General features: G+C 47.0%; 1 protein-coding gene across 1 annotated transcript in view; it reads right to left on the reverse strand.

The window, feature by feature from the left end:
* The window catches only part of urb1 (URB1 ribosome biogenesis homolog), a 167,105-nt gene extending 141,577 nt beyond the window's left edge, over positions 1–25,528 (reverse strand). The window contains exons 1-8 of the mRNA XM_072513439.1: positions 25,224–25,528; positions 19,486–19,625; positions 17,947–18,098; positions 7,372–7,498; positions 5,200–5,296; positions 4,629–4,714; positions 2,666–2,791; positions 920–1,050 (exon numbers count right to left, since the gene is read on the reverse strand). Coding sequence (XP_072369540.1) covers positions 920–1,050; positions 2,666–2,791; positions 4,629–4,714; positions 5,200–5,296; positions 7,372–7,498; positions 17,947–18,098; positions 19,486–19,625; positions 25,224–25,356 — 992 coding nt within the window. The 5' untranslated portion in view covers positions 25,357–25,528. The remainder of the gene's footprint in view (positions 1–919; positions 1,051–2,665; positions 2,792–4,628; positions 4,715–5,199; positions 5,297–7,371; positions 7,499–17,946; positions 18,099–19,485; positions 19,626–25,223) is intronic.
* Positions 25,529–25,539: the final 11 nt, after the last annotated feature.

Here is a 25,539-nt window from a genome sequence, read left to right on the forward strand (position 1 = left end):
CCTTCAGCTTTCTCTTTTGAAAAGAGACCAAGGGCACAATTCACCCAATAAATTATGAAGTGTCATCGTAGGCGGGTTTGACGGGATGTTTTCCACCAGCTTTGTGGGTTAGATCCAGACTTGTATTCACCCACATTAGTCATTTATTTGGGGCTTGGGGAGTTTCTCACCGGTCAATCCCACAGCTCAAATTTTTCCCTGCAATGGGGAACTAAACCCGACAGGCTCTTCAGAGATCGAGGCACAATTTTGAAAGGGTGCCACAATCTAAGTGTTGAGGATCCCCTCACATCCACCATCCATAGGCAATGCGACCCTCCTGCAGAGATGGGCAAAACCTCCAACCCTTGACCCACCTCAAGAGTCCCCCTTTCAATCCCCCCCCCAACCTTCATGACACCCTATCGTACCCCCCTTTCATGGGCATGCCCCCCCCCTCAGGCCCCCGCCCCTTGCCAGTGCCAACCTGGCACCCAGAGATCCTGGCAGTGCCAACCTGGAATTGCGAGAGTGCCCAGGTGCCAGCCAGGGACAGCACAGTGGTTAGCACTTGTTCCCGGATTCCACATGCCCGTATATTATTGAAGACCTTTTCGAAATCGAGATAAATTTATATCTTATTACATTCGTCAATCTTTGCTGTTAACCTCTTGTTACTAAGATGAGTTATAAAGACGGTTTTCTTCCCTAAAGGATATTAGTGGACCAGATTGAGCTTTGCAATAATGGTTTCAAGCTCATCATTAGCCTTTAATTCCAGATATTTATTGAATTCAAGTTTCGCCCTCTGCCGTGGTTAGATTCGGACCCAGGTCAACAGAGGTCTCTGGAATACCACTATGCCATCACCACCCCACAATATTAACATAATATACAAAGTGGCTTTGTCACAAAGCTGCCATTACAGAGAGATTCTTACCTGTTAGCTGTGCCCAGCCTAGAATCATAGAAATTGATGCCATGTTTTAATGAGCAGCAGAGATCCATCAAGAAACTGTGTACAAGTTCTCGCACCAAGTCTCGCCCAGTCACGATGGAATATTGGGCACTCTGTCCAGATTTAAGAAAGATTCAAATGCTCATTTTTACAGTACCATTACATAATATTGCATGGTACCTGCAGCATAGAAATAAACAATTGTGTCCAACTGGCTAATGTTTATTTCCCACAAGAGGCTTGCTCCCCCACATTTCACTTTATTAACATACTTCATCGCTCATGCATCTATCTTCCCCATAATTGCATTTATGCTGTTTGCCTCAGCTACTCCACGTGGGAGCAAGTTCCACATTCTAAATATTCTCCGAAGGACGTTTCTCTGAATTCCTTACGCGATTTTGCAGTACTCAGTATTGTATATTCAGTATTATCGCCATGATTCTTATTTCATCTATCTTTGATAAAGTAAGGAAAGAAACACTGACTTCATTCATGCTGGAACCCTTTTCAAATACTTACAATGTCACAAAACGCTTCACAATCAATTATTTTGAAAGAAGTGTAGTCACTGTTGTCTTTGTGTATAAATGCAACAGCCAAATTTGGTACACCAAAGTCCAATTAAAAGCAACCAGTTAAAACTATTCTGATAGTGCTGATGGAGGAAGGAATATTGGCCAGGCATCCCTCAGGTTCTGGAAAAAGGTATCACAGAATCTTCCAGGTCCATTTTAATCGGCAGAGAGGATCTTGCTTCAATATTTCATTCAAAAAAGCAGTACCAGTGACAATATAATATTTGGTCAGTACTTATTGCCTTGAGAAGGTGGTGAGCTGCCTTCTTGAACCACTGCAGCCCATGTGGTGTGGGTACACCCAGTGCTGTTAGGGAGGGAGTTCCAGGATTATGACCCAGTAACACGGAGGAACGGCAACATATTTCCAAGTCAGGATAGCACTTCCGGGTGATTGCGTTCCCATGTACCTGCTGGCCTGGTCCTTCTAGATGGTGGTGGTCGTAAGTTAGGAAGGTGTTGTCTAAGGAGCCTTGGTGAGTTGCTGCATCTTGTAGATGGTAATACCACTGCTACTGTGTGTCAGTGGTGGAGTGAGAGAATGTTTGTGGATGGGGCTCCAAGCAAACAGCCGCTTTGTCCTAGATGGTGTCAAGTTTTCTCAAGTGCTTGCGCTACACTCATCCAGGCAAGTGGACAGTATTCATTACACTTCTGGCTTGTAGATTGTCGGCAGGCTTTAGGGGAGTCAGGAGGTGAGTTACTCGCCCCAGGATTAGGGGGTTAAATATTAACCACTGATTTAATTGCAAAAATGTCCCATTAGGCAATTAACGCTTCAATTTTCCTAAACATTAAGTAGTTATTCAAAAAACCAACAATTTGAAATATAATATCCGACAAAGGAAAGGTGCTCCCCCTCCGTGATATGAATATTATAGTGGTAGAGCCAACATGCCTGCCTCAACACCAGTGAAAGAAGTTCATTCCATTTACTGGTGTTGCATGTCAAAACAGCCCTACCCTGGACTACCCCATAGAGAGGGAAGCTTGACGCTGATAAACTCCAGGAACGGTTTCATTTCAGTGATTGCTAAGAATGGAGTGGGGTCAGACATGGCAGTAACAAGTCATAGGTCAAGTCAAGCATGTTAATCCTATAACAAAGAAATCAAACCACAAGATTTTTTTTTTTAAAAAAGAGGCATACCTTGTCATAATTTACATCAACATCAACAACTCCATTCCAGTGATACAATGAGGCAATGCGGTTCAAAACAGTTGCATTGAAAAATCGAACCTTCTGTGTTTTACTTATGGTTTTATTTTGGACAACCTAGATAGAAGACAGAAACAATAAGAAAGTATTTTTTAAATCTGATTCATAAAATCTTTAAACCGAGAACTTCAGGTTAAAGGTGACATAATAATTAAATAAAAAGAAATTCCAGGGCCACAGTTTTTCCACACATAGGCATTTGTTACCCCAGTTAACGTGCACAAAACAGTCAATCTGAATGAAAACCTGGTTACTGTTTGCAGCGAATTTCCACTTGTGGTAGCAACAGTGAAAAATATACACAACAATCGTGGCCGACCCGTAATGATTGAAAATGCGATGGGTAAATGACTCTGGAACACAACGCAGTGCGGTTTACACAGCAGCATTGGTAGAAACCTATCTTAAATGTATGGAGATAAGATTTGAAATTTGTTGTATTGTGTTTGTATAAAATGTTTGATTTGGGCACCAGACATACAATATGTACATATACAATTTATAAAAAATTATACTGCACTGTTATTACATTTCACATGCTGTTTTCTTATTCAACGTTTTTCTTATTCACAAAAAAAAGGCTCAGATTTTCAGTCAACGATGAAATGGTGGTGTTCCCCACTAACTGTACAAAAGGATCTGTAGTTAGCTGGTTTGCAGGCCGCAGTGAAGACTTTTAACTGCAGCAGGGCCTAAATTCAGGGTAAACAGTGAGGTTTTCCAGTGTGGCACAATGTCGGCAAAGCCATGCCACCTTGTGATGTCAAGACTTGAAGATACACCCTTGTGGTCAGTCTTCAGCTCAATATCGGGGATCTTATTGAAACTTGCAGGTAACTGAGAGGCTTAGATAGTGTGGACATGGAGAGGATGTTTCCACTAGTAGGAGAAACTAGAACCCAAGGGCACAGCCTCAGACTGAAGGGACGATACTTTAAAACTGAGATGAGGAGGAATTTCTTCAGCCAGAGGGTGGTGAATCTGTGGAACTCTTTGGGGCAGAAGGCTGTGGAGGCCAAATCACTGAATGTCTTTCAGACACAGATAGATAGATTCTTGATTAATAAGTGGATCAGGGGTTATGGGGTGGGGGGGGGGGCAGGAGAATGGGGATGAGAAACATATCAGCCATGATTGAATGGCAGAACAGACTTGATGAGCCGAATGGCATAATTCTGCTCCTATGTCTTTTGGTCTAATTGTTATTGAATTTAAAAAATATATATTTAACAACTGTTATGACTTTTTAAGATTTTTAATAATTTTAACATCTTTATAAGTCTTTAAAAGGCAGCTGGGATCTGTCCCATGGATATTGATACTCCTCACCCCCACTGGTTTCTCTTCCCCAGCTCCTTCTCTGCCCTGACTGTCACACAGCCAGCTCCTCTCCCCCACGCCAGGCTTCCCCAGTTCCTCAGTCTTGCTAATATTAGAAACAGCATTCGATGATGGAAGGAGAAAATGCATGGGTGGTTTTACTATGCTTTGTACCCACCACTATTGAGAAAGGAAAATCCAGGCCACTAACATACAATTTCCTGTCATTTTTGCCCTAAATTTATCATAGTGAAGGGAATGATTTAATGGGCCAGGACCACACTGCAGCTATAATATTTAAGGTGCAAACCTTTGTTGATAGTGAAATGGAAATTGTAACAATTGTGTGAATTTTTGTGAGTTGATGATCTGATTAGTAAAATACTTTTTCCTATTTTTAACAATGGCAGCAAAAACAAGTTAGGCACCAGCAAAGCAACACTGTTAACTTTCTGTTGATAATGCATTATGTACAAAAGCTTTTCTAAATTGAGGATCAGGATTCCCAGATGTCCATTGAAGGTTTGAGATGAAACATAAGCAAATTAGAAGTTCAATATCCAGACTGACAAACCTTAGTTTTTAAAGTTGACAAAAGTAAATTTATGACAGAAACCCGATCTCCTTTTAGTCCAGAAGCGAAAATATCTGTAATGAAACCTTTAAAAAAAAATGAACAAATTAGGTCAATGTGAATTTTAACTAGTAACTATTTGATTACTGTTACAACTTTTCTTGTCTTCATTTTATGGTTGCTACTAGACATTACTGTTCTTAACTTTCTCCCTTATCCTTCTCAAGCTCCAATTATACATTCCATTGACCACCTATGTTTTAATCAAGATTTATTGCTTGGTCCTCTATTCCGACACATTTTTCTGAAAGATTTCACAACTATTGAACTTCAGTCCTTTCCTGTTTACAATTTCCAAACTGGTCATCTCGTATTGATTTACCTGTTTATCTCTCCTCTCCTTCAACCTTGGCAGTATCTATCCCACACTAAAATCTTCACCATACATTTCCCAACAATAACAAAAATGTATTCATTCAAACTGCCTGGATACTATTTTGATAGTTTTTAATGCAGAAATATATATATATAAAATAGAATAATTTCACTGATTGACAAGACTAAAAAATACCTTTAAACTCCAGGATTTGGCCAATAGTGTTGTGGTCACCAGCAATCAGAAATGAAACTGTGAACTGGATATAAGCCACGCGTACATCAGTCATCCCCTAAGGAAAACAAACACACTGTCTTTAAGAATACTAATTCTAAAGATATTTTCTTTACAGAGGTATGGATATCTACATGGTCAGTTTGACTACAATGAAAAATATGAGTTATTTAACATTTTTTTACCTAAAGACAACACACCAACAATGCACTGAGTACCAAAGGTGCTGAACTCTGAAAAACACACCAGCCAAAAGAAGAGTTTCCTCAGTTGCCAAGCAATGTATTGGAATATTGCCACTTTCAGGAGAAACAACAATCAACGCGCAACCAGAATGAGCACTATATCCAGTAGCTGGATAAGAACTTAAACCCTTAAACATAAGCAGCCCCATATACATGTGTACCGGTAATGTGGACATAATGAACGAGTATTTACAATACCGAGATTTAATAATAATCTTTATTGTCACAAGTAGACTTACATTAACACTGCAATGAAGTTACTGTGAAAATCCACTAGTCGCCATACTCCTGTTTGGGTACACTATGGGAGAATTCAGAATGTCCAATTCACCTAACAAGCACGTCTTTCAGGACTTGTGGGAAGAGACCACATCAGCCGGAGGAAACGCACGCAGACACAGGGAGAACGTGCAGACTCCACACAGACAGTGACCCAAGCAGGCATTGAACCCGGCTTGCTGGCGCTGTGAAGCAACAGCACGAACCACTGTGATACTGTGTCACCCCTTTGTATTATGTATTTGTATTATGTGGTACTAAGACATCCACAGTACTTATCACATTTACATTGGTGTCCTAAACAATGGATATTTTGACAGGATTATTGCACCAATATTGCATTGTTTTGTCATTGTGCAGTAACACAAAGTATTTCTGTTTATTATTATATATTTTAAAATGAAGGAATGCCACTTCTAGTCAATTTAAATCATCTCGTTTGTTTATAACCGACAGCAACATCTATTGGGCTTCTGAGGAGAGCGTTTTTTTAAAGAGACTGTTCTTGCTTGGTTTGGTTCTAAGTCATTCGGTACCTCGTTCATTGTCCACGCATGAGTATATGTTAATCGGTTATTCAAACATAAGAGAGCACCATCATTTCTGAGCATGGGTTCTGCCCTCTCTCTTTCCACATAAACACACATTTCAGCAGTGCCACAAAACATTTAGGAGCGGGTGGCTCTGCTATCTCCTCCAATGCCCCTACGACTCCTTCTGCTGACGTCAACTGACAGTGCTTCATCCACATAGGGACTGGAAAACCAAGAAAATATCAAGAAGATATTTTAATTCTGAGACTGTGAGTTTACCACAGCTTGGTATGTATCAACACAAATAGCTTGTGTACCTGCACATTGAAGATAGTTCAATACAATATTAACATAATAACCAAGGGGCAGCACGGTGGCACAGTGGCCAGCACTACTGCCTCACGGCGCCGACGCCCCGGGTTCGATCTCGGCCCCGGGTCACTGTCCGTGTGGAGTTTGCACATTCTCCCAGTGTCTGCATGGGTCTCACCCCCACAGCCCAAAGATGTGCCGGGTAGGTGGACTGGCCACTCTAAATTGCCCCTTAATTGGAAAAAACCCCCATAATAACCACATCCATCTCGTCTGTTTTGGAACAGACAAGGCAAATAAAAGCCCTGCCTGTAATATTATGGGATGTGGGTGTTGCTGGACGGGCCAGCATTTATTGCCCATCCCAAATTGTCACTGAACTGAGCTAGGCCATTTCAGAGGGCATTTTAAGAGTCACAAGATTGCAGATTTCATTCCCTAAAGGAAATTAGTGTACCAGATGTGTTTTTATGACAACTGACAATGGTTTCATGGTCATCATTAAACTTTTAATTCCAGATTTTTATTGAATTTAAATTTTCGACCATAATAGGAAGAGGGTAGGCCATTGGTCCCTCGAACCTGCTCCGCCATGCGATGGGATCATGACTGATCTGACATTCGTCACATCCACTTTCCTTGCCCTTTCCGCGTAACCCTGGGTTCCCTTCATTTTAATTTTGCCATCGGCCATGATGAGATTCGAACCCAGGTCCCCTGACATAGAACTACCGGCTAAACCATTACAGAATTAAAGCACTTACCATTTTATCTGCCTTTTTCAATAACAGCATTATGTTGGTGAAATCAAATTGGCTCAAGAAATCCCGGGCAGCATCTGGACCTTGGCTCACCATTGCCGTCATTAAGCCCAAGCACACTCGGCTGTACCTATTGCAAAAAAAAAATCAAATAAAAACAAGAAAACATGTTTTATGACAAATACATTGTACATAGAACATACAGTGGCGAAGGAGGCCATTCGGCCCATCGAGTCTGCACCGACCCCCTTAAGCCCTCACTTCCACCCTATCCCCGTAACCCAATAACCCCTCCAACCTTTTTTGGTCACTAAGAGCAATTTATCATGGCCAATCCACCTAACTGTGTTGCTCTCTTTGGTTGGCTCTGAATATGGCGGTCAATTTGGTCACCTTCCTTAATCCTAATTATGTTTGCTCTAGAGTCGCCAGGTATCTTTCGATACCACCACAAGGTTCAAACCCGAATACTGAGCAAAAGAGCCAATACACCAGTTAGTTAGTTCAAAGTCAATACTATTTATTTACACACACTGTAATATCTACTCATGCAAGAAATACTACAGACTAAACTATCAATACTGCTAAAGCCTATACTTAGCTTCGGGCGCCCACACAGTCAGAGGAACAATGGCCGTTGTTCGGTTCTGAGGCTGCTGGTGTCGAAGTGGTAGAGGGGAAACAGCTAAGGTCGTCCGTCTGGTAGCAAGCATTGACCTTGGACTTACATGCTTCTGGTGCAGCTGGTGGACGGGTCTCTCCGCTGTGAGAGCCAAGTCCAAGAGAGCGATTCTCTCTTGGGGTCCTCTTCTTATACCTGAAGGGGCTTCGGCGCTTTTGGGCGGGCCTTGAACTTGGTCCCAATTAATTGGACAGCATCTTGATCACTCGTATTGATCTTGACCAATAAAGGGGTGGGTGCCCTGATGGCTGGGCGTGTCCTAGGTGGCCGTCGGCCTGCTTTGTTTTCTGCTTTCAGTTTGGGGAACTGGCGCCGCGAGGTCTGGGGCCAGATCGGTTACTTAAATATCTTTCTTTGTTCCCGGAGATGGGCCATCCATATGCTAATGGGCCTGCAGTTTCAGTCATGTCTGGGAGCTACGGCTCTAATATGCAGACAGGCTCTGTGCCTGCTTGCTTTCTTAACATTGTCCATTTTTCCCTGCAATCTTTGCAAATGTCGATTTTGTATTCTGGATGTGGCCATCCCAGATGGCTACAACCTGCACGTCTTTGGACTGTGGGAGGAAACCAGAGCACCTGGAGAAAACCCACGCAGACACGGGGAGAACGTGCAGATTCCGCACAGACGTGACCCAGCAGGGGATAGAACCTGGACCCTGGCGCTGTGAAGCCACAGTGCTATCCACTTGTGCTACCGTGCTGCCCTAAATGGGGTTGATTGACTGGGTTTATTTTACATGGAATTATATTGCTATCAACTTCTACATTTCAAAACACCACAAGGCTAATGCAGTTTAGTGTTGTGCCAATATTCACTCACGTGAATATTCTAAATTTATCAAATGAAACTGCTGTCAACATTACCATCATCAAAAACAGACAATGCGACTTCACCATAATATTTTAAAGCTCAAAATATGCTCTCCAGTCACAAACTAATTCTAATATGTGAAATCATGTATAATGGTGTAATAGTTTTTCACAGTTTAGGCAAAGAGAATGTGGAAATTCTACACACAATGGCCCAGTTCCTCCGGTCACCAGAGAGGGTGCATCTGACGTTGACTGCAATTTAATCTTCTGAACTTTACGCCTTCCAATGCTGGCTTCAGCAGCAATGCAGGGACGAGGAGAGTTGGCTGGTCAATTGTCAAGCAGATTTCCAGCGCAGCCACCCCCTCTTCTTGACATGAACTGAAGACACCCTCCGTAAAGTCTGCCTTCAGTTCACTCATTTACACTGTTTTTAAATGGACCTGTCAACCTCACGACACAGCCTCACCCCACTGACAATGCTAATGTCCCACACCTCCCTGACAATGCTCAAACTGTGCCCACTCATCCCACAACAGTTCACTCCCTCCCTGTGGATGTTGTGCTTCAGGGCATTGATGACAACGTGAAAGAGATCCTGCAAACAGTCCCTTCACTGACGACATGGTGGTTCCAGCATACTCCAGTAGTGTTCCCTCGGGAATGTTTGGAACTGACACCTTCAGACACCATGACAACTTCTAAATCCTGCCTAGGATTTGAAATCATCTTTAGTTTGTGAATCCTGATTCCAAATTCCACAATGTTTGCTGGGACATTGAATGAGCCATGAATAATTACATGCAACCCTTCCTGAACAAGCTGTCATTCAGCATTGATTTTGCTTGGACCATTACACGGTTCTGGGTATGGCATCATGCTTCGATAAGACCTCATTTACCTTTTCTCTAAATGAGGACTGCCTGGCCCATGTGCTTAATCTGGTCCGAGCCAAACTGGGACCCATTGCTTCTTCAAGGTACCTGATTTTAAAATTCCTTTGCTGCATTTTGAATATTCCTGACAGTGCTCAACGCCTTCCCTCACCCCACAAAAATGCTCAAGCACCCCTGCCCCCCAAAACAGGAGTCGGGGATTCCAGGAGTCAGGAGAGGGGGTCTGGGATGGGAAGCACCACCCGGGGTGGAGGGGTGAGCACTGTCCAGATTGGGGATGGAAATTGCCAACAGTGAGGAGAACATCGTCGGAAAGGAGATGATCATGGGGGGGGGGGGGGGGGGGGGGGGGGGGGGAAGAATAACTATCGGGTGGGGGGCTGGTGAACATTGATGTGGGTTCTGGAGTACTTTGACACTCCAGCCTGTTTATTTTAAATTTATGTTAGCTTAATACCTGCTATTTAAAACTCTTAAGTAAATCTGTTTAAAAACCAGGTAAGCGTAGCACAACAGCCCACGTTTCAGTGGTTCTGGCTATCTGATCACACTGCCGTTGGAATCACGGAGCAATCCGCAAGGTAAAACTGGTAATCGCAGGTTAAACGGTAGCACAGTGATTAGCACTGTTGCTTTACAGCTCCAGGGTCCCAGGTTCGATTCCAGGCTTGGGTCACTGTCTGTGTGGAGTCTGCACGTTCTCCCCGTGCCTGCGTGGGTTACCTCCGGATGCTGCGGCTTCCTCCCACAAGTCCCAAAAGAAGTGTTGTTGGGTGAATTGGACATTCTGAATTCTCACTCTGTGAACCGGAACAGGCGCCGGAATGTGGCGACTAAGGGATTTTCATAGTAACTTCATTGCAGTGTTAATGTAAGCCTACTTGTGACAATAAAGATTATTATTATTATTATTATTATTAAGTACCACAGATAAACATACATCTGTGTTTCCTTAGGGTTCTGCGGCAGCGCATCAGCAAAGTAAGTTGAGTCGGAAGCCTTTCCCCCTTTCAGAAATTTGGGCCATTAATCTTTCCTGAACTTGAGTGAAATAAATCAATTTGCAGCAACGTTACTGTTGTGTATTCATAGTGTTTACCTCACAAGCAGCCTTGTAGCTGAACATGGGCATTTTAAGTGACCGATTGTGTGATGTCATCAGCTGTTTACGCGGGCAGACCGGCAGTCTTACATCGTAGCCTGTAGTGTTAACATCTTCTAAATAAAACTCTATGTTTTGGTTGAACCGTCAAGGCCTGCAGGCTCATTGAATCTTGAATCCACCATATTTATGATTTTATTGAGGGCCTAGTGACAACATTTGAGCAATGTGCATGGATTAATCTCCAAAATGTGCAGTTTGTTATTCCAGCTCCACTGCAGTTCCTGGTCCCTGAATCCATTGTGCTTATTGATGCACACTGGCTAGAATGTGTAATCTAGGTTTCATTTAAATACAAAATGAGCATACAAGCACAAAAATATTTCAAAATAGTGTGGATTATCAGTGCGCATTATCTTTTTTAAAAAATATATGTTTATTCAAGTTTTTCAATACATTTTTACACAACACTCCAAAAAGGAAAGAAAATATACTTACGAAAAGTAAAAAGGGAGGCCTTACGCCATCCCTTTCAACAACTTAACCTCCTCCGGGCTACCAAGGACGCAAAGGCCAGAACTCCGGCCTCTTTCGGCTCCTGTACTTCCGGCTCATCTGATATCCCGAATATTGCTATCCCCCAGCTCGGTTTTACCCGAGTATCCAAGACTTTGGACATAGCCTTGGCAAAACCCTTCCAGACCCCTCTAGCGCTGGGCACGCCCAGAACATATGGACGTGATTCGCTGGGGTCCCCGAGCACCTCACGCATCTGTCCTCCACCCCAAAAAACTTTCACATCCTCACCCGTCATATGTGACCTGTGAACTACTTTGAACTGGATCAGGCTCAGTCTAGCGCAAGACAAGGAGGAGTTAGCCTTACCCAAGGCCTCCGCCCACATGCCCTCATCCTGTTCCTCACGCAGCTCCTCCTTCCACTTGCCCTTCAGCTCCTCCACCGAGGCTTCCTCCACCTCCTGCAACTCCTGATAGATCGCCCAGACCTTGCCCTCTCGCACCCATACACCAGAGGTCACCCTGTCCTGAGTCCTCCGTACGGGGAGCAGCGGAAATTCCCTTACCTGTCTTCTCACAAACGCCCTCACCTGCATGTACCTAAAAGCGTTTCCGGGGGAGCAACCCAAATTTCTCCTCCAGCGCCCCCAGGCTCGCAAAAGCTCCATTGATAAATAGGTCCCCCAACCTTTTAATTCCCGCCCGATGCCAGCTCAGGAATCCGCCACCTATCCTGCCCGGTGCAAACCTATGATTATTCCGTATTGGGGAACAAATTGAGGCCCCCAACTCACCTGTGCCATCTCCACTGCCCCCAGATCCTCAGAATCGCCGCCACCACGTGGTGTAGCGTGTCGGTTGTAGCGGCAAAGGTGCCGCCACCAACACTCCCAAGCTAGTGCCCACGCATGACGCCACCTCTAATCTTTTCCACGCCGCCCCCTCTCCCTCCATTACCCATTTCCGAATCATTGCCACATTGGCTGCCCAGTAGTAACTACACAGGTTCGGTAGCGCCAGCCCACCCCTGTCCCGACTACGCTCCAGAAACAGCCTCTTGACCCTCGGGGTCTTACTTGCCCATACAAACCCCATAATGCTCCTGCTTACTCGCTTAATAAGTCCTTGGGGATGAGGATGGGCAGGCACTGGAACACAAACAGGAACCTAGGGAGGACTGTCATCTTAACGGACTGCACCCTCCCTGCCTGGGAGAGTGGCAACACGTCCCATCTCCTAAAGTCTTCCTCCATCTGGTCCACCAACCGTGCCAAATTAAGCTTATGCAGGGCCCCCCAACTCCTGGCCACCTGGATACCCAAATACCGGAAATTCCTCTCCGCCCTCTTAAGCGGCAGCTCCTCCAGCCCCCTCTCCTGGCCCCTCGCGTGCACCACAAAGAGCTCATTCTTCCCCCACGTTAAGCTTGTAACCTGAAAAGTCCCCAAACTCCCTAAAGATCCACATGACCTCTACCATCCCCTCCACTGGATCTGCGATGTACAAAAGCAGGTCATCAGCATACAACGAGACCCGATGTTCCTCCCCGCCCCAGACCAACCCCCTCCAGTTTCTAGATTCCCTCAATGCCATGGCAAACGGCTAAATTGCCAAAGCAAACAACAGAGGGGACAGGGGGCACCCCTGTCTCGTCCCACGGTACAACCTAAAATATTCTGATCTCCGCCGGTTCGTAGATACGCTCGCCACCGGGGCCTGATATAACAATTTGACCCACCCTATAAACCCCTCCCAGAACCCAAACCTACCAAGCACTTCCCATAGGTACTCCCACTCCACTCGATCAAAGGCCTTCTCCGCATCCATTGCCGCCACCACTTCTGCCTCCCCACCCCACGAGGGCATCATAATCACATTCAGGAGCCTCCGCACATTTGCATTTAGCTGCCTACCCTTCACGAACCCAGTCTGGTCCTCATGTATCACTCCCGGGACACAATCCTCAATCCTTGTGGCTAGGACCTTTGCCAGAAACTTGGCATCTACATTAAGGAGCGAGATCGGCCTATACGAGCCACACTGCAGCGGGTCCTTGTCCCGCTTGAGGATCAGCGCCCGAGACAGTATCGGGGGGGAGAATCTCTACCTCCCTCGCCTCGTTGAAGGTTCTCATCAGCAGCGGACCCAGCAGATCCACAAACCTCCTGTAGAATTCGACCAAGAACCCATCAGGTCCTGGGGCCTTGCCCGCCTGTATACTCCCCAACCCCCGTAACCAGCTCCCCTATCCCAATCGGGGGCCCCAGGCCTTCCACTTGCCCCTCCTCCACTCTCGGTAGCCTCAACTGGTCCAGGAACCGCCGCACCCTCCCCCCCCCCCCCCGCCCTCCGGGGGTTCTGACTTATACAGGTTCCCATAAAAATCCCTGAATACCTCGTTTATTTTAGCCGAACTTCGCACCGTGTTCCCCCTCCGTCCCTGATTCCTCCAATTTCCCTCGCCGCCCCCCTCTTGCATAGCTGCTGCCCCAGCATCCGGCTCGCCGTCTCCCCATATTTGTATACTGCCCCCTGCACCTTCCTCCACTGGGTCTCAGCTTTCCCTGTGGTCAACAAGTCAAATTCTGTTTGTCGGCTCCGTCGCTCCTTCAGCAGCCCCTCTTCAGGGGAATCCGCATACCTCCTATCCACCCTTAATATCTCCCCCACCAACCTCTCCCTCTCCATCCTCTCGCTCTTCGGGCCCTAATTGAGATTAACTCTCCCCAAACCACCGCTTTCAGAGCCTCCGAAACCACCCCAACCGGAACTTCCCCATTATCATTGGCTTCTATGTATCTCTGAATGCACCCTCGGACCCGCCCACAAGCCTCCCCATCTGCCATCAGTCCCACGTCCAAGCGCCACAACGGGCGCTGGTCCCTTTCCAACTCCAACTCCACCCAGTGCGGGGCGTGGTCTGAAATCGCTATGGCCGATTCCCTCCACTCTTGGAATCAGTGCCCTGCTCACCACAAAGAAGTCTATCCGTGAATAGGCCTTATGTACATGGGAGGAAAAAAGAGAACTCTCTGGCCGCCGGCCTAGCAAACCTCCACGGATCCACTCCCCCCATCTGATCAAAATTAAAGTCCCCCCCACCCCCCACATTTCAGGCTCCCCGCATCCAGATCCGGAATCCGACTCAGCATGAACCCTGCATCGTCCCAATTTGGGGCATACACATTCACCAGCAAAACCCGGGTCCCCTGCAGCCTACCACTCACCATGACATATCGACCCCCATTATCAGCCACAATATTCAGCGCCTCGAACGACACCCGCTTACTCACCAGGATTGCCACCCCTCTATTCTTCGCATCCAGCCCCGAATGAAAGACCTGCCCCACCCATCCCTTTCTCAGCCTGATCTGATCCACCACCTTCAAATGAGTCTCCTGCAACATCGCAACGTCTGCCCTCAGTCCCTTTAAGTGTGTGAACACCCGGGCCCTCTTGACCGGCCCGTTCAGGCCCCTCACGTTCCATGTGATCAGCCGGATCGGGGGACTGCCCTGCTTGCACCCCCCCCCTCCCCCTCCTGCCAACTAGCCATCTCCTTTCTTAGGCCAGCCATGTGCCCACGCCTCCCGCACTCTCCAGTCCCCCAGGCGGAGGACCCCCGCCCCGACTCTCCCTCTTACCTCCAGCTCCCCTTTGGTCAATGCAGCAGCAACCCAGTTTCCCCACCCCACCCCGCCTAGAAAACTACCTAGCCCCCTTGCTCCCCCCGTTGCACTCCCGTAAGTCTGCTGACTCCTGCTGACCCCAGCCGCTCCCGCCTCTGCCAATGATCCCCCGTCAAAGTCCCCTCCCCTCGCCCTTCAAATCGATACGGACACCCCTCTGGTACCGCCCCTCCCGTCGGGCCACGCCCCCCCTTCTCTAGCGCGGGAAAAAAGGCCGTGATTTTCTGGGCCGGCTCCGCCCCCTGTGGCGCTGCTCATTCCTCCTGCAGCCTCTCCCCAATTCCCGACGACCCAGGGCCTACTGGCCCCCCTCCCCCCTTCGAACACGAGGAGCGGCCCCTCCAAAACAGTACCCATGCCCATTAAAACACACATAGCACATCAATCACCCCTTCCCCCACTCGCCAGCTTTCCCAAAACCAACAGCAAACCATAACTTCGAGTCCAATTTTTTGTTCTGGATAAAGGTCCACGCCTCCTCTGGCATATCGAAATAATGGTGGCGGTCCTGAAAAGTGACCCACAATTGCGCTGGCTGCAACAGCCCGAACTTGACCCCCTTTCACTGGAGAACCGTCTTGGCCCTGTTGAATCCTGCCCTCTTCTTAGCCAGCTCTGCACTCCAGTCTTGGTAGATGCGGATCTCCGTATTCTCCCACCTGCTACTCCATTCCTTCTTCGCCCATCTCTGGACGCACTCCCTGTCCGTAAAGCGGTGAAACCTTACCACTGCGGCCCTTGGCGGCTCATTTGCCTTCGGCCTCCTTGCCAGGACTCTGTGAACCCCATCCAGCTCCAGGGGCCTCGGGAAGGGTCCCGCGCCCATTAGCATATTCAACATCGTGGCTACATATGCCCAGATGTCGGACCCCTCCACACCTTCAGGTAGACCCAGAATCCGGAGATTATTCCTCCTCGACCTGTTCTCCAGGTCCTCAAACCTTTCCTGCCACTTTTTATGTAGCGCCTCGTGCGTCTCCACCTTCACCGCCAGGCCCAGGATCTCATCCTCATTTTCGGAGGCTTTCTGCTGCACCTCTCTAATCGCCGCCCCTTGAGCCTTCTGGGTCTCCACCAGCCTCTCAATCAATGCTTTCATTGGGGCCAGCATCTCTGCTTTCAGCTCCACAAAGCAGCTTTTCAGGTACTCCTGCTGCTCCCGCGACCATTGCTCCCACGCTGCCTGGTCTCCGCCTGCCGCCATCTTACTTTTTCGCGCCAGTTCTCCTCTCTTCTCCAAGATCCCTTTTTTGACCGCTCCACTCCTGGTCCACTCCATGCAATGCTGGGGGAACCTTACTGCTGCCTTCCCACACCGGGAATCGTTGTCTAAGTGCCGCTGGGGCTCCTTAAAAGGGCCCAAAAGTCCGTTCACGGCGGGAGCTGCCGTACGTGTGACCAACCCAGGCATAACCACAACCGGAAGTCCTCAGTGTGCATTATCAATGTTCAATAGAGGAAGTATAATAAATCTGTTGCTATAATTTACCAACTAACATTTCGGAGGTCTGATCAATCCTGAAAACGGACTTACTCCTTCTGAGTTCTGATAAAATGCATGCTGCTAAAATCTTAATCTATCCTCTCTTTTCAGATACCGGTGTATTGTGGAACTTTACAGTGCAGGAGGATGTCATTCAGTGCCAATGCTGCCTCTTTTTAAAAAATAAATTTAGAGTACCCAATTATTTTTTTTCCAATTAAGGGGCAATTTAATGTGGCAAATCCACCTAACCCTCCACATCTTTGGGACGTGGGGGTGAAACCTACGCAGACACGGGAGAATGTGCAAACTCTACGAAGACAGTGACCCGGGGCTGGGATCGAACCCAGGTCCTCAGCGCCGTAGGCAGCAATGCTCACCACTGTGTCACCGTGCCGCCCCAATGCTGCCTCTTTGAAAGAGCAGTCCAATTAGGAATGCCCTCTGGTTCACAAAAACTCACTGAAGAAATAAAATCCTCACCATTTCCCCTCAGTTATGTATTTTTAGCACTTTCTGATTTTAATTTCCATCATCTGCAGGCTTTTTATTGCTATTTTAGATATCTTAATTAATATGTAGAGTAGCTGTATTTTTCTATGGGTTTTGCCTGGAAGTGGCAGCTTAGCTTCGTTGTAGCACTATTACCTCTTAGTCAAAAGGTTCAAGACCCACTCTTGGATTTGAGCAGCTAACGTAAGGTAACAATTCAGTGCAATGCTGACTGAGTGCTGCATTGCTGTAGGGATGCTGTCATAATAATAATAATCGCTTATTGTCACAAGTAAGCTTCAATTAAGTTACTGTGAAAAGCCCCTAGTCGCCACATTCCGGCGCCTGTTTGGGGAGGCCGGTACGGGAATTGAACCCGCGCTGCTGCCATTGTTTTGCATTACAAGCCAGCTGTTTAGCCCACTGTGCTAAACCTGCCCTTATTTAGTCAGCCCCATGTCATTCAGACCAGGCTTTAAACTGATGTCTGTTTAGAGGGGTGTAGAAAAAGCAAATCATTTTTCACGACAGAGTGGGACAGTCTCCCTTTATCCTGGGCAACTGTAGTATAATCTTATATGTACTTGCTGCTTGTGGGACTTGTTACAGTATTCAAACAAACTTATATATTTGACTATAAAACAATAATAACAATGCTTAAAAATAATCCATTGCTTCGGAAGGGGCACTTTCAGAACTTAAAAAGTCTATATAAATGCAAGCACTTTCTTTTTAAACATTGTACCACAAATAAATGTACTAGATTAGGAGAGAAAATACATACAAAAGTTGAACATACATAATGCTCTAAATAACTTGTGACTGAGTTTTGGGATCGGCCACAGCAAAAAACTATAAATGTTGCCATTATTAGTATGTCAGGATACTCTGTAATACTGACTTGTGACTTGCTGAGTAGAGTGCTGTATATATGAACTTCATGTACTTATGCAGCAACGTCTTCACTATGTTCATTCCCACTGCACTAAAATGTGTAAGGTCACTGGCAGTCCTCAGCAAAATGGCCTCCAAGGCTTGGAAAATCAGAACCATCTGAAGAACAAAGCAAATAGAGAAAGATTTTACCATAATTATTTCTCATTCAAGTTCCTCAACGGCAACTAGTCAGGATATTATGGTTAATTGCCAGACTAGTGCATCCCCCATGGCATTGGTGCAGCAAGTTGGGTGAATTACTGTTTTATGATGAGCAGAAGAAGGTTTATTCTGTTGCCGCGTTGAAGCTAGCCTGTCCTTCAAAGTCAGACTGCATTGTTGAAGGTAACTTGCCAGTTGGCAGGTATCTGTAGGTTTTCAACTACATGCCAGAAGAAACCAGCATGAAATTATCTTTTTTTTTTTCACGTGCTATGTACTTTGAAATATGAGATGAGAAATATGTTGGGCAGCAGATTTACATTACCAGATAATAGATGTGTTCTCCCCGGCAGTGTGGACACCAAACACAGATTGGCTGGTTGCTTTGTGAAACAACTTCATTCAGTCCACAAATGTGACCCCAAGCTTCCGGTCACCTGTCATTTTAATTCTCCATCCCACTCCCACTATGATTTATCTGGCCTTGGCATCCTACACCTTTCTAATCAAATTCAAGTAAAGTTCGGGGAACAGCACTTCATCTTTCGATCGGACACATCACAGACTTCGAGAATGAGCACGGAATCCAAGCTTTTCAGATCATAACTAGCAGCTGTTTGCATTGATTCTGCCGGTGCCATTTACACCTCATATGGATCCATCTTTTGTTTATTTCCTTGTCCCATTACCATCTTTGATTTATTCGACCCCTTGCTCGATTCATGTGATCCCTTCTTTGGGCTGTCAAGTATGGCAACCCCCCCCAACTCGGGAGGATGTCTCCATTTAGCAGGCATCCTCGGGGGTGGGGGTCATTCTGCCATCAACAAAACGCCGATGGCACAGTTAAATGGCCCTTAATTATGGCAATCAGCTGCTGCCTCCTTTGATTAGGCAGACTCGTAACATCCAGTCCCACTGTTGGGAAAATGCAATGGCGACAAGACTGTTGGGGAGCCAATCTGGCGGGGTCTCTGTGATTTTACCAACCCCTAGCCCACCTCCCAGGTGCTGGTAAATTGACCGGCTGGAAGTATTTTGTGATTCAAGTGTACATAATGTGAACATTTCAGACACTCACAATTAAACTTTGCTAGCTGAAAAGTGTGAACTGACTGCAGCAAGTATGATGCAATTAAAACATTATGGCCAGTATTCTCTGGTCCCCCAGCCATGTGTTTCTCAGAGTTGCGCCACTCCCACCGCTTGTCAATGGGATTTCCCATTGAAACCATGCCGCCGGGAAACCCGTGGGCAGGGGTCATTGCCGTTGGGAACAGAGAATTCCCAATGGCCAGAGAATTCCGGCCTATATTTCCCATGAAATATCAACTGTATTCACCTGATTTTCTGGCCATCTCTCTCCGTCAAGAAGCTTGAAGATTTCTGTACATTCAGCTGAAATTTTTATGTATCCATCCACAACGTCATACAATTCAGGGCAAGGCAATTTCTTGGCTATGGAAATAAAGGTTGCTAAAGCTGCAAAAATAATAAATGGAGTTTTAACGTTACAACGTATGTCTTACACTCAGTGTTCGTATAAAATGCAAAAATTACAAATGTTAGAAATCAAATACAAAGGGGAAATGTTAGAAATGCAGAGGTCTTTTAGGTGCCAACACTTCCTCAGTGTTGCTGACAAAGATTTATGTTTCAAGATACAGACCCGGAGCAAAATTCTCCACCTTGTGATGTCACAAACGCAAACCATAGTTGGAAGGAGAATCAATCGTCCGGCCAAAATCGGTGTACATGCCCGGCACAGATTTGGGCGGCATGCTTCCCGGTCCCCCGCTGGTGGCGATAACGAGGTTACGCCCCCGTGCCGGAGACCGTATGCAAAATCAGTATTTACATTCATTTTAGTGTGATTACTGCGTTGCACCACTATGCCCTGGGCCTCTGTGGTGCTCCGCCCCTCTCAGGCGGACGTCATGGAGGTGCGATTTACTACTGTTATCCATTCTACTCTCTCAGAAACTAGACAGCCACTTTCAAAACTACAAGTGAAGACGACCAAGGTGCACAATAAAAATGTGGGTACAGAATTGCCAAATTTACAATAGGGTCAATGACTGGTTGCCATGGCTGCTGAAGGGGAGAGAGAAGGTAAGCAAAGTTTGAAAAACTTAAAAATTGTACCAGTGGCTGCCAGGGCCGTGGGGAGTAGCAGGGAGCGATTTGCTGACTGCTTGGCGCATTTGAGGTCCTCCCCTCAGGGTCAGGGTGGCCTGGCTCAGACCGTCATTGCTGCAGTATTTGTTTTAAATGCACCCATTTGCTAAAAGTTCCAGGCCCCTGGCTGATCACTCTGCTGACTACTCATTCTATTCGGTAGATGTTCACAGAGCCTTTGGTCATTTGGGAGCCCACCCAGGCCACCCCTCTGGAAACATTTAGACCCCAGCTGACCCATAAACGGGATGGGCAAGTCCAAGCTCAATCAGTGGCACACCAGGTGCTGGCACTCCTCAGTGCCCTCATCAGAAGCATTGCCCGACTGTAGGGGAATAGCAGAGCTCACCCCAAACAAAGGACACATGCACCGTGGCCTTTGGCACCCTCCCTGGCACACTGCCGCTATCGGGGCAGAGGCTTCACCAGTGACACTATCAACTACCCCACTCCACAGGACCATCAGCTGTCTACAAGACCTGTTGCCCATTGTGCCCCTGCTTCCATCCAACCGGACAGGTTGTCACATCTTGTGTGTCACACCCAGGTCCCATATCATACTGCAACTACGCTCCCAGGTGATGCACGTTTCCCTGCCTCATCCCCATCTGTAGGACGTGCCCATACACAAGCCTCTAAGCACGGAGGCGATTGGTGGCACACGGTGACCTTCTCCACCACACAACTGCTGGCGGGCTAACACACAGCCCACCCAATGAAGACACCCACGGTAGACCCCACTGGGGAGACAGGACAGGGGCTGCAGTGTCTATCGCTGACATGGGTTGCGACAGCCACCAGTAGTCCTGTTCACGGGAATGGATGGTGAAGATAGAGGCTCCCCAGTGGCCACTCACTGATGGGGACAGGTGTGCAGTGTGGAAGGCAACATATCGGGGGGAATGGCTAAGAGGTGGGGGACATGTGGATGGTGGAGCTGAAGTGCAACTCTGGGTCACCATGTCGTCTGTTGGATCTGGGTTAGCAAGGGAATACTCATCTTGCTAACATGTCGTCTCTTTCCCCCCCCCCTGCAGAGAATAATTTTAGAGTTCAGCCAGGAATCCTCACTATCTACCTGGCCGCAGCTGCCGTTGTGGACGCACAGAGGCTAGAGGTACAGGGCCTGCGCTGGGAGGACCTTGCACAAGAGAAGCCTACCCCAGAGGAGCTGGGGCCATCCTGTTCAGACAGGGGATCAAGGTCGTAATGTTGGTGAAAAGGTGTTTAATCGTGACTATATAATTGTTGTGCCCTGGCCCCTACCTCTAACCTATGTGCTGCACCCGTGCCAACTTAACTGGTGTCCAACTTCTTTATTTTACATGGCCTACCACTAGGTTTGACCGCAGACAGCACATCAGAAGTGGAGGCGGCCTGCTGCGTACCTCGTCGTCTTTGGTGGCTGTCCTCTGGAGGGCCTGGACATGGATGGGCCGACCTTCGGGTGTCACAGGTGAAGAGGTGCCACCCTGTTCTGCCTGCTCCCATCAGATACACCAGTGTTAAATGGTGGGGATTCAGAAGCGCTGATATGTTCCAGCACCTCCCCTATAAGAGGCATTAGCCCCATCACTTTCTCCTGCCTCAGGTGCGCGATGACATCCGGATTATTCCATTGCACAGAGATGTAGCCACTTAAAATGGCTAACTCCCGATTTAAAATGGCGAACGGCAAAGGCTGATGGGAAAGTCAGCCAACAGGACAAAAACGAGCAGCTGCAGGTTGATTGTGTATTTACCTCTGGAAAGGCCAGACAAGATCGATACCAGCAACCATCAGCATAACAGAACACCAGCCATCTGCATACTAATGAGCAATCCCCAGGAACAATAAGCAACATTTAGACACATAAAGCAAAACCAGACTCTTTGGCGCCAGCAGAAGCCTACACAAAGGGAGGTGAACGACCACCTCAGGACCGCCCATCGATCAGGGAACCGCTCCAGCATCGGAGAAAATCGAACGAAGTGATTGGGACAAAGTCCAATCACTTGGAACCAGGTACAGGGTCCGCCCCGAAAGGCGGGAAGCCCCTGGGGACTATAAGAATCAAGCCCAAGTTCAAATCGTTCTTCTTGACCGGGTCACTCAGCAACGCGAACCAACCCTTGACAGTGACCGGTCCAGCCACCGCTGATATCCAGTAAGTCTTACTTCAACGCTCGCTACGAGATAGGTGCTCCTAGCTACCAATCTGTACCAACTTCGAATCCCGCAGGCTCAGAACCCGAACGAAAGGCCATTTGTTTCCCTGACCTGGTGGGCCAGTTCCAAGTCAAGTATGGCAGCACGGTAGCATTGTGGATAGCACAATTGCTTCACAGCTCCAGGGTCCCAGGTTCGATTCCGGCTTGGGTCACTGTCTGTGCGGAGTCTGCACATCCTCCCAGTGTGTGCGTGGGTTTCCTCTGGGTGCTCCGGTTTCCTCCCACAGTCCAAAGATGTGCAGGTTAGGTAGATTGGCCGTGATAAATTGCCCTTAGTGTCCAAAAATGCCCTTAGTGTTGGGTGGGGTTACTGGGTTATGGGGATAGGGCGGAGGTGTTGACCTTGGGTAGGTGCTCTTTCCAAGAGCCAGTGCAGACTCGATGGGCCGAATGGCCTCCTTCTGCACTGTAAATTCTATGATAATCTATGACAATCTATGATAATCTATTGGCCTGTTAGCTGTAGAAGTAGCTTAGACGTAGAATTTGTACAAGAGTAGGGATTACTGTGAATAATAAATGTGCTTTGATTTAAATCTTACTAAGCGGTGTATTGGATTATTGATCATTACTCGGACTTGAACCACGTGGCGGTATCATAAAGATACCTGGTGACTCAAGAGCAAAGGTGATAAAACAGAGCAATTAAACTAAGGCAAAGTTAGCAACAGAGGTGAGGCCGGAGTGAGCTCCGGAGGCTCCACCGTCACTTGGCGTGGCCAGTCCTGGAGGCCCCCTCTCGTCAACCAGGGTCTCTATGCACTCAACTATGGAACACAGAGACTGGGCCACATCACTCAGCGAGTAAATCATGTCCTCGGTCATGTCCGTTTGTGACTGGCCAGACCAATCAGTGCCCGGGCAATGCTCTCAACACCCTCAGCCATGACCCTTTGTGACAGGCTAAGCTCTGGAGCTCCTCAGCAATGTCCATTTTGGCTCGGTACATAGCTGTGTGTGACTGGGCTCCCCTTTCCCAAGCCTCAACCATCGACCACACATGTACTCCAAACCCAGGTAATTCCATCACCCTCTGCTCGCCCATCCTGGGGAAGTGGATGAACTTTATTAAACACTGGTTTAACCTCAACTGGAGTATTTGTGTCAATTCTAAATGTGAAAGCTTTAGAGAGGGTGAAGAAAGAATGAACAAGAATGGTTCCAGGGATGCAGGACTTCAAGTATGAGGAGAGATTAGAAAGGCTGGGGTTCTTCTCCTTGGAGATGTGGATGTTGAGAGGAGAGCTGATAGAGGTGTTCAAAATTATGAGGGATCTAAACAGAGTCGGTGGAAATTATATCCTTAGGCGGAAGCACCAGAATCAGAGGACAGCGATGAAGAAGAATCAAAGGTGCATGAGAAAAAACTTTTTAGGCAGTGAGCTGTTAGAATCTAGAATGCACTCCCTGTGATTATGATGGAGGCAGAATGCACTGCCTGTGTGTGAGATGGAGGGGCAGATTCAATCATGCCTTTCAAAATGGAATTGAATAACCACTTGAAGGGAAATTTTGCACTGTGACAGGAAAATAGTTTGGGAGTGGGGCTAGCCGATTTGCTTTTGCAAAGAACCAAAACAGACTCAATAGGGCCTAAGTGCCTCCTTCTGTGCTGTAACCTATCTATGACAAGACCCTTTAGCCTTACGCATGAATCTGGACAGTATACTGTATTGCACCAAAGTAGATTCAGCCAAGTGGTCTAAAAGACAAGACCACGGATTGAATCATTTAACCTGCTCTAAGCAATTCCTTTGTTTGGCAGAGCTAGAGATTAACTATATCATTGTACTGATGACTCCTCGAGTGTTTCCCACATTTTTAAAGGATTCTTTTCTAAACATGGTCGCAGTTACTTTTAGAACATAAGAACTAGGAACAGGAGTAGGCCATCTGGCCCCTCGAGCCTGCTCCGCCATTTAATGAGATCATGGCTGATCTTTGTGGACTCAGCTCCACTCTCCGGCCCGTACACCATATCCCCGAATCCCTTTATTCTTTAGAAAGGTATCTATCTTTTTCTTAAAAACGTTTAAAGTAGGAGCCTCAACTGCTTCACTGGGCAAGGAATTCCAGATATTCACAACCCTTTGGGTGAAGAATTTCCTCCTACACTCCGTCCTAAATCTACCTCCCCTTATTTTGAGGCTATGCCCCCTAGTTCTGCTTTCCCCGACCAGTGGAAACAACCTGCCCGCATCTATCCTATCTATTCCCTTCATAATTTTATATGTCTCAATAAGATCCCCCCGCATCCTTCTAAACTCCAATGAGTACAGTCCCAGTCTACTCAACCTCTCGTCATAATCTAATCCCCTCAACTCTGGGATCAACCTAGTGAATCTCCTCTGCACTCCCTCCAGTGCCAATATGTCCTTTCTCAGGTAACTGCACATTGCCCAAGCTGTCCTATTGTTTCCTTCAGCAACAGCGGAGCCTCCCAGTGATTTGGCATCACTAACTACTGTTGACGAATTGATGAAAGTCGAGGTTTTTTTCTCTTCACCTCATGCCTTGCACAACCGAAGATCACAGTAAAAGGAAAGATTTTTTAAAAGAAGTTACCAGCAACAAAAACAGTAAGTTAAGTGCATTGCATTGGTGCAGTGCTCTGTAACCTCTCAGCACAAAGAGTGAGAACAGATTTGATTCTCCAGCGCTGCCCACCGAGGAGGTAGTTGTTCTCCTCACCTTTCGCCATCCTCTCAGGGGTCTGTAACATGCTTTTAAACTGGGTCCCTGTGAACTCCATTGCCACAGTCTTGGCCGTTTTACTCTGGGTCGCATGTGTGTCAGAATCACTTATCTTCCGTTTGCTCGCCATGTTTGTCTGACGATGAAGATAAAAGCCGCCTTTCTAACTTCTCATCTGACATTTAAACACTTCCACACACACACACACACATGGCAGCGCCACAAGCGGAAGTGCCCGTCCCCGTTTACAGTCCGGGTGGAGGGCAGATTCCCCACCGTGTCGTTCCTCTGCTGAACAGAGCAAACCAAACGA

Source organism: Scyliorhinus torazame, chromosome 8, assembly GCF_047496885.1.
Source record: "Scyliorhinus torazame isolate Kashiwa2021f chromosome 8, sScyTor2.1, whole genome shotgun sequence".
NCBI classification, from domain to species: Eukaryota; Metazoa; Chordata; class Chondrichthyes; order Carcharhiniformes; family Scyliorhinidae; genus Scyliorhinus; species Scyliorhinus torazame.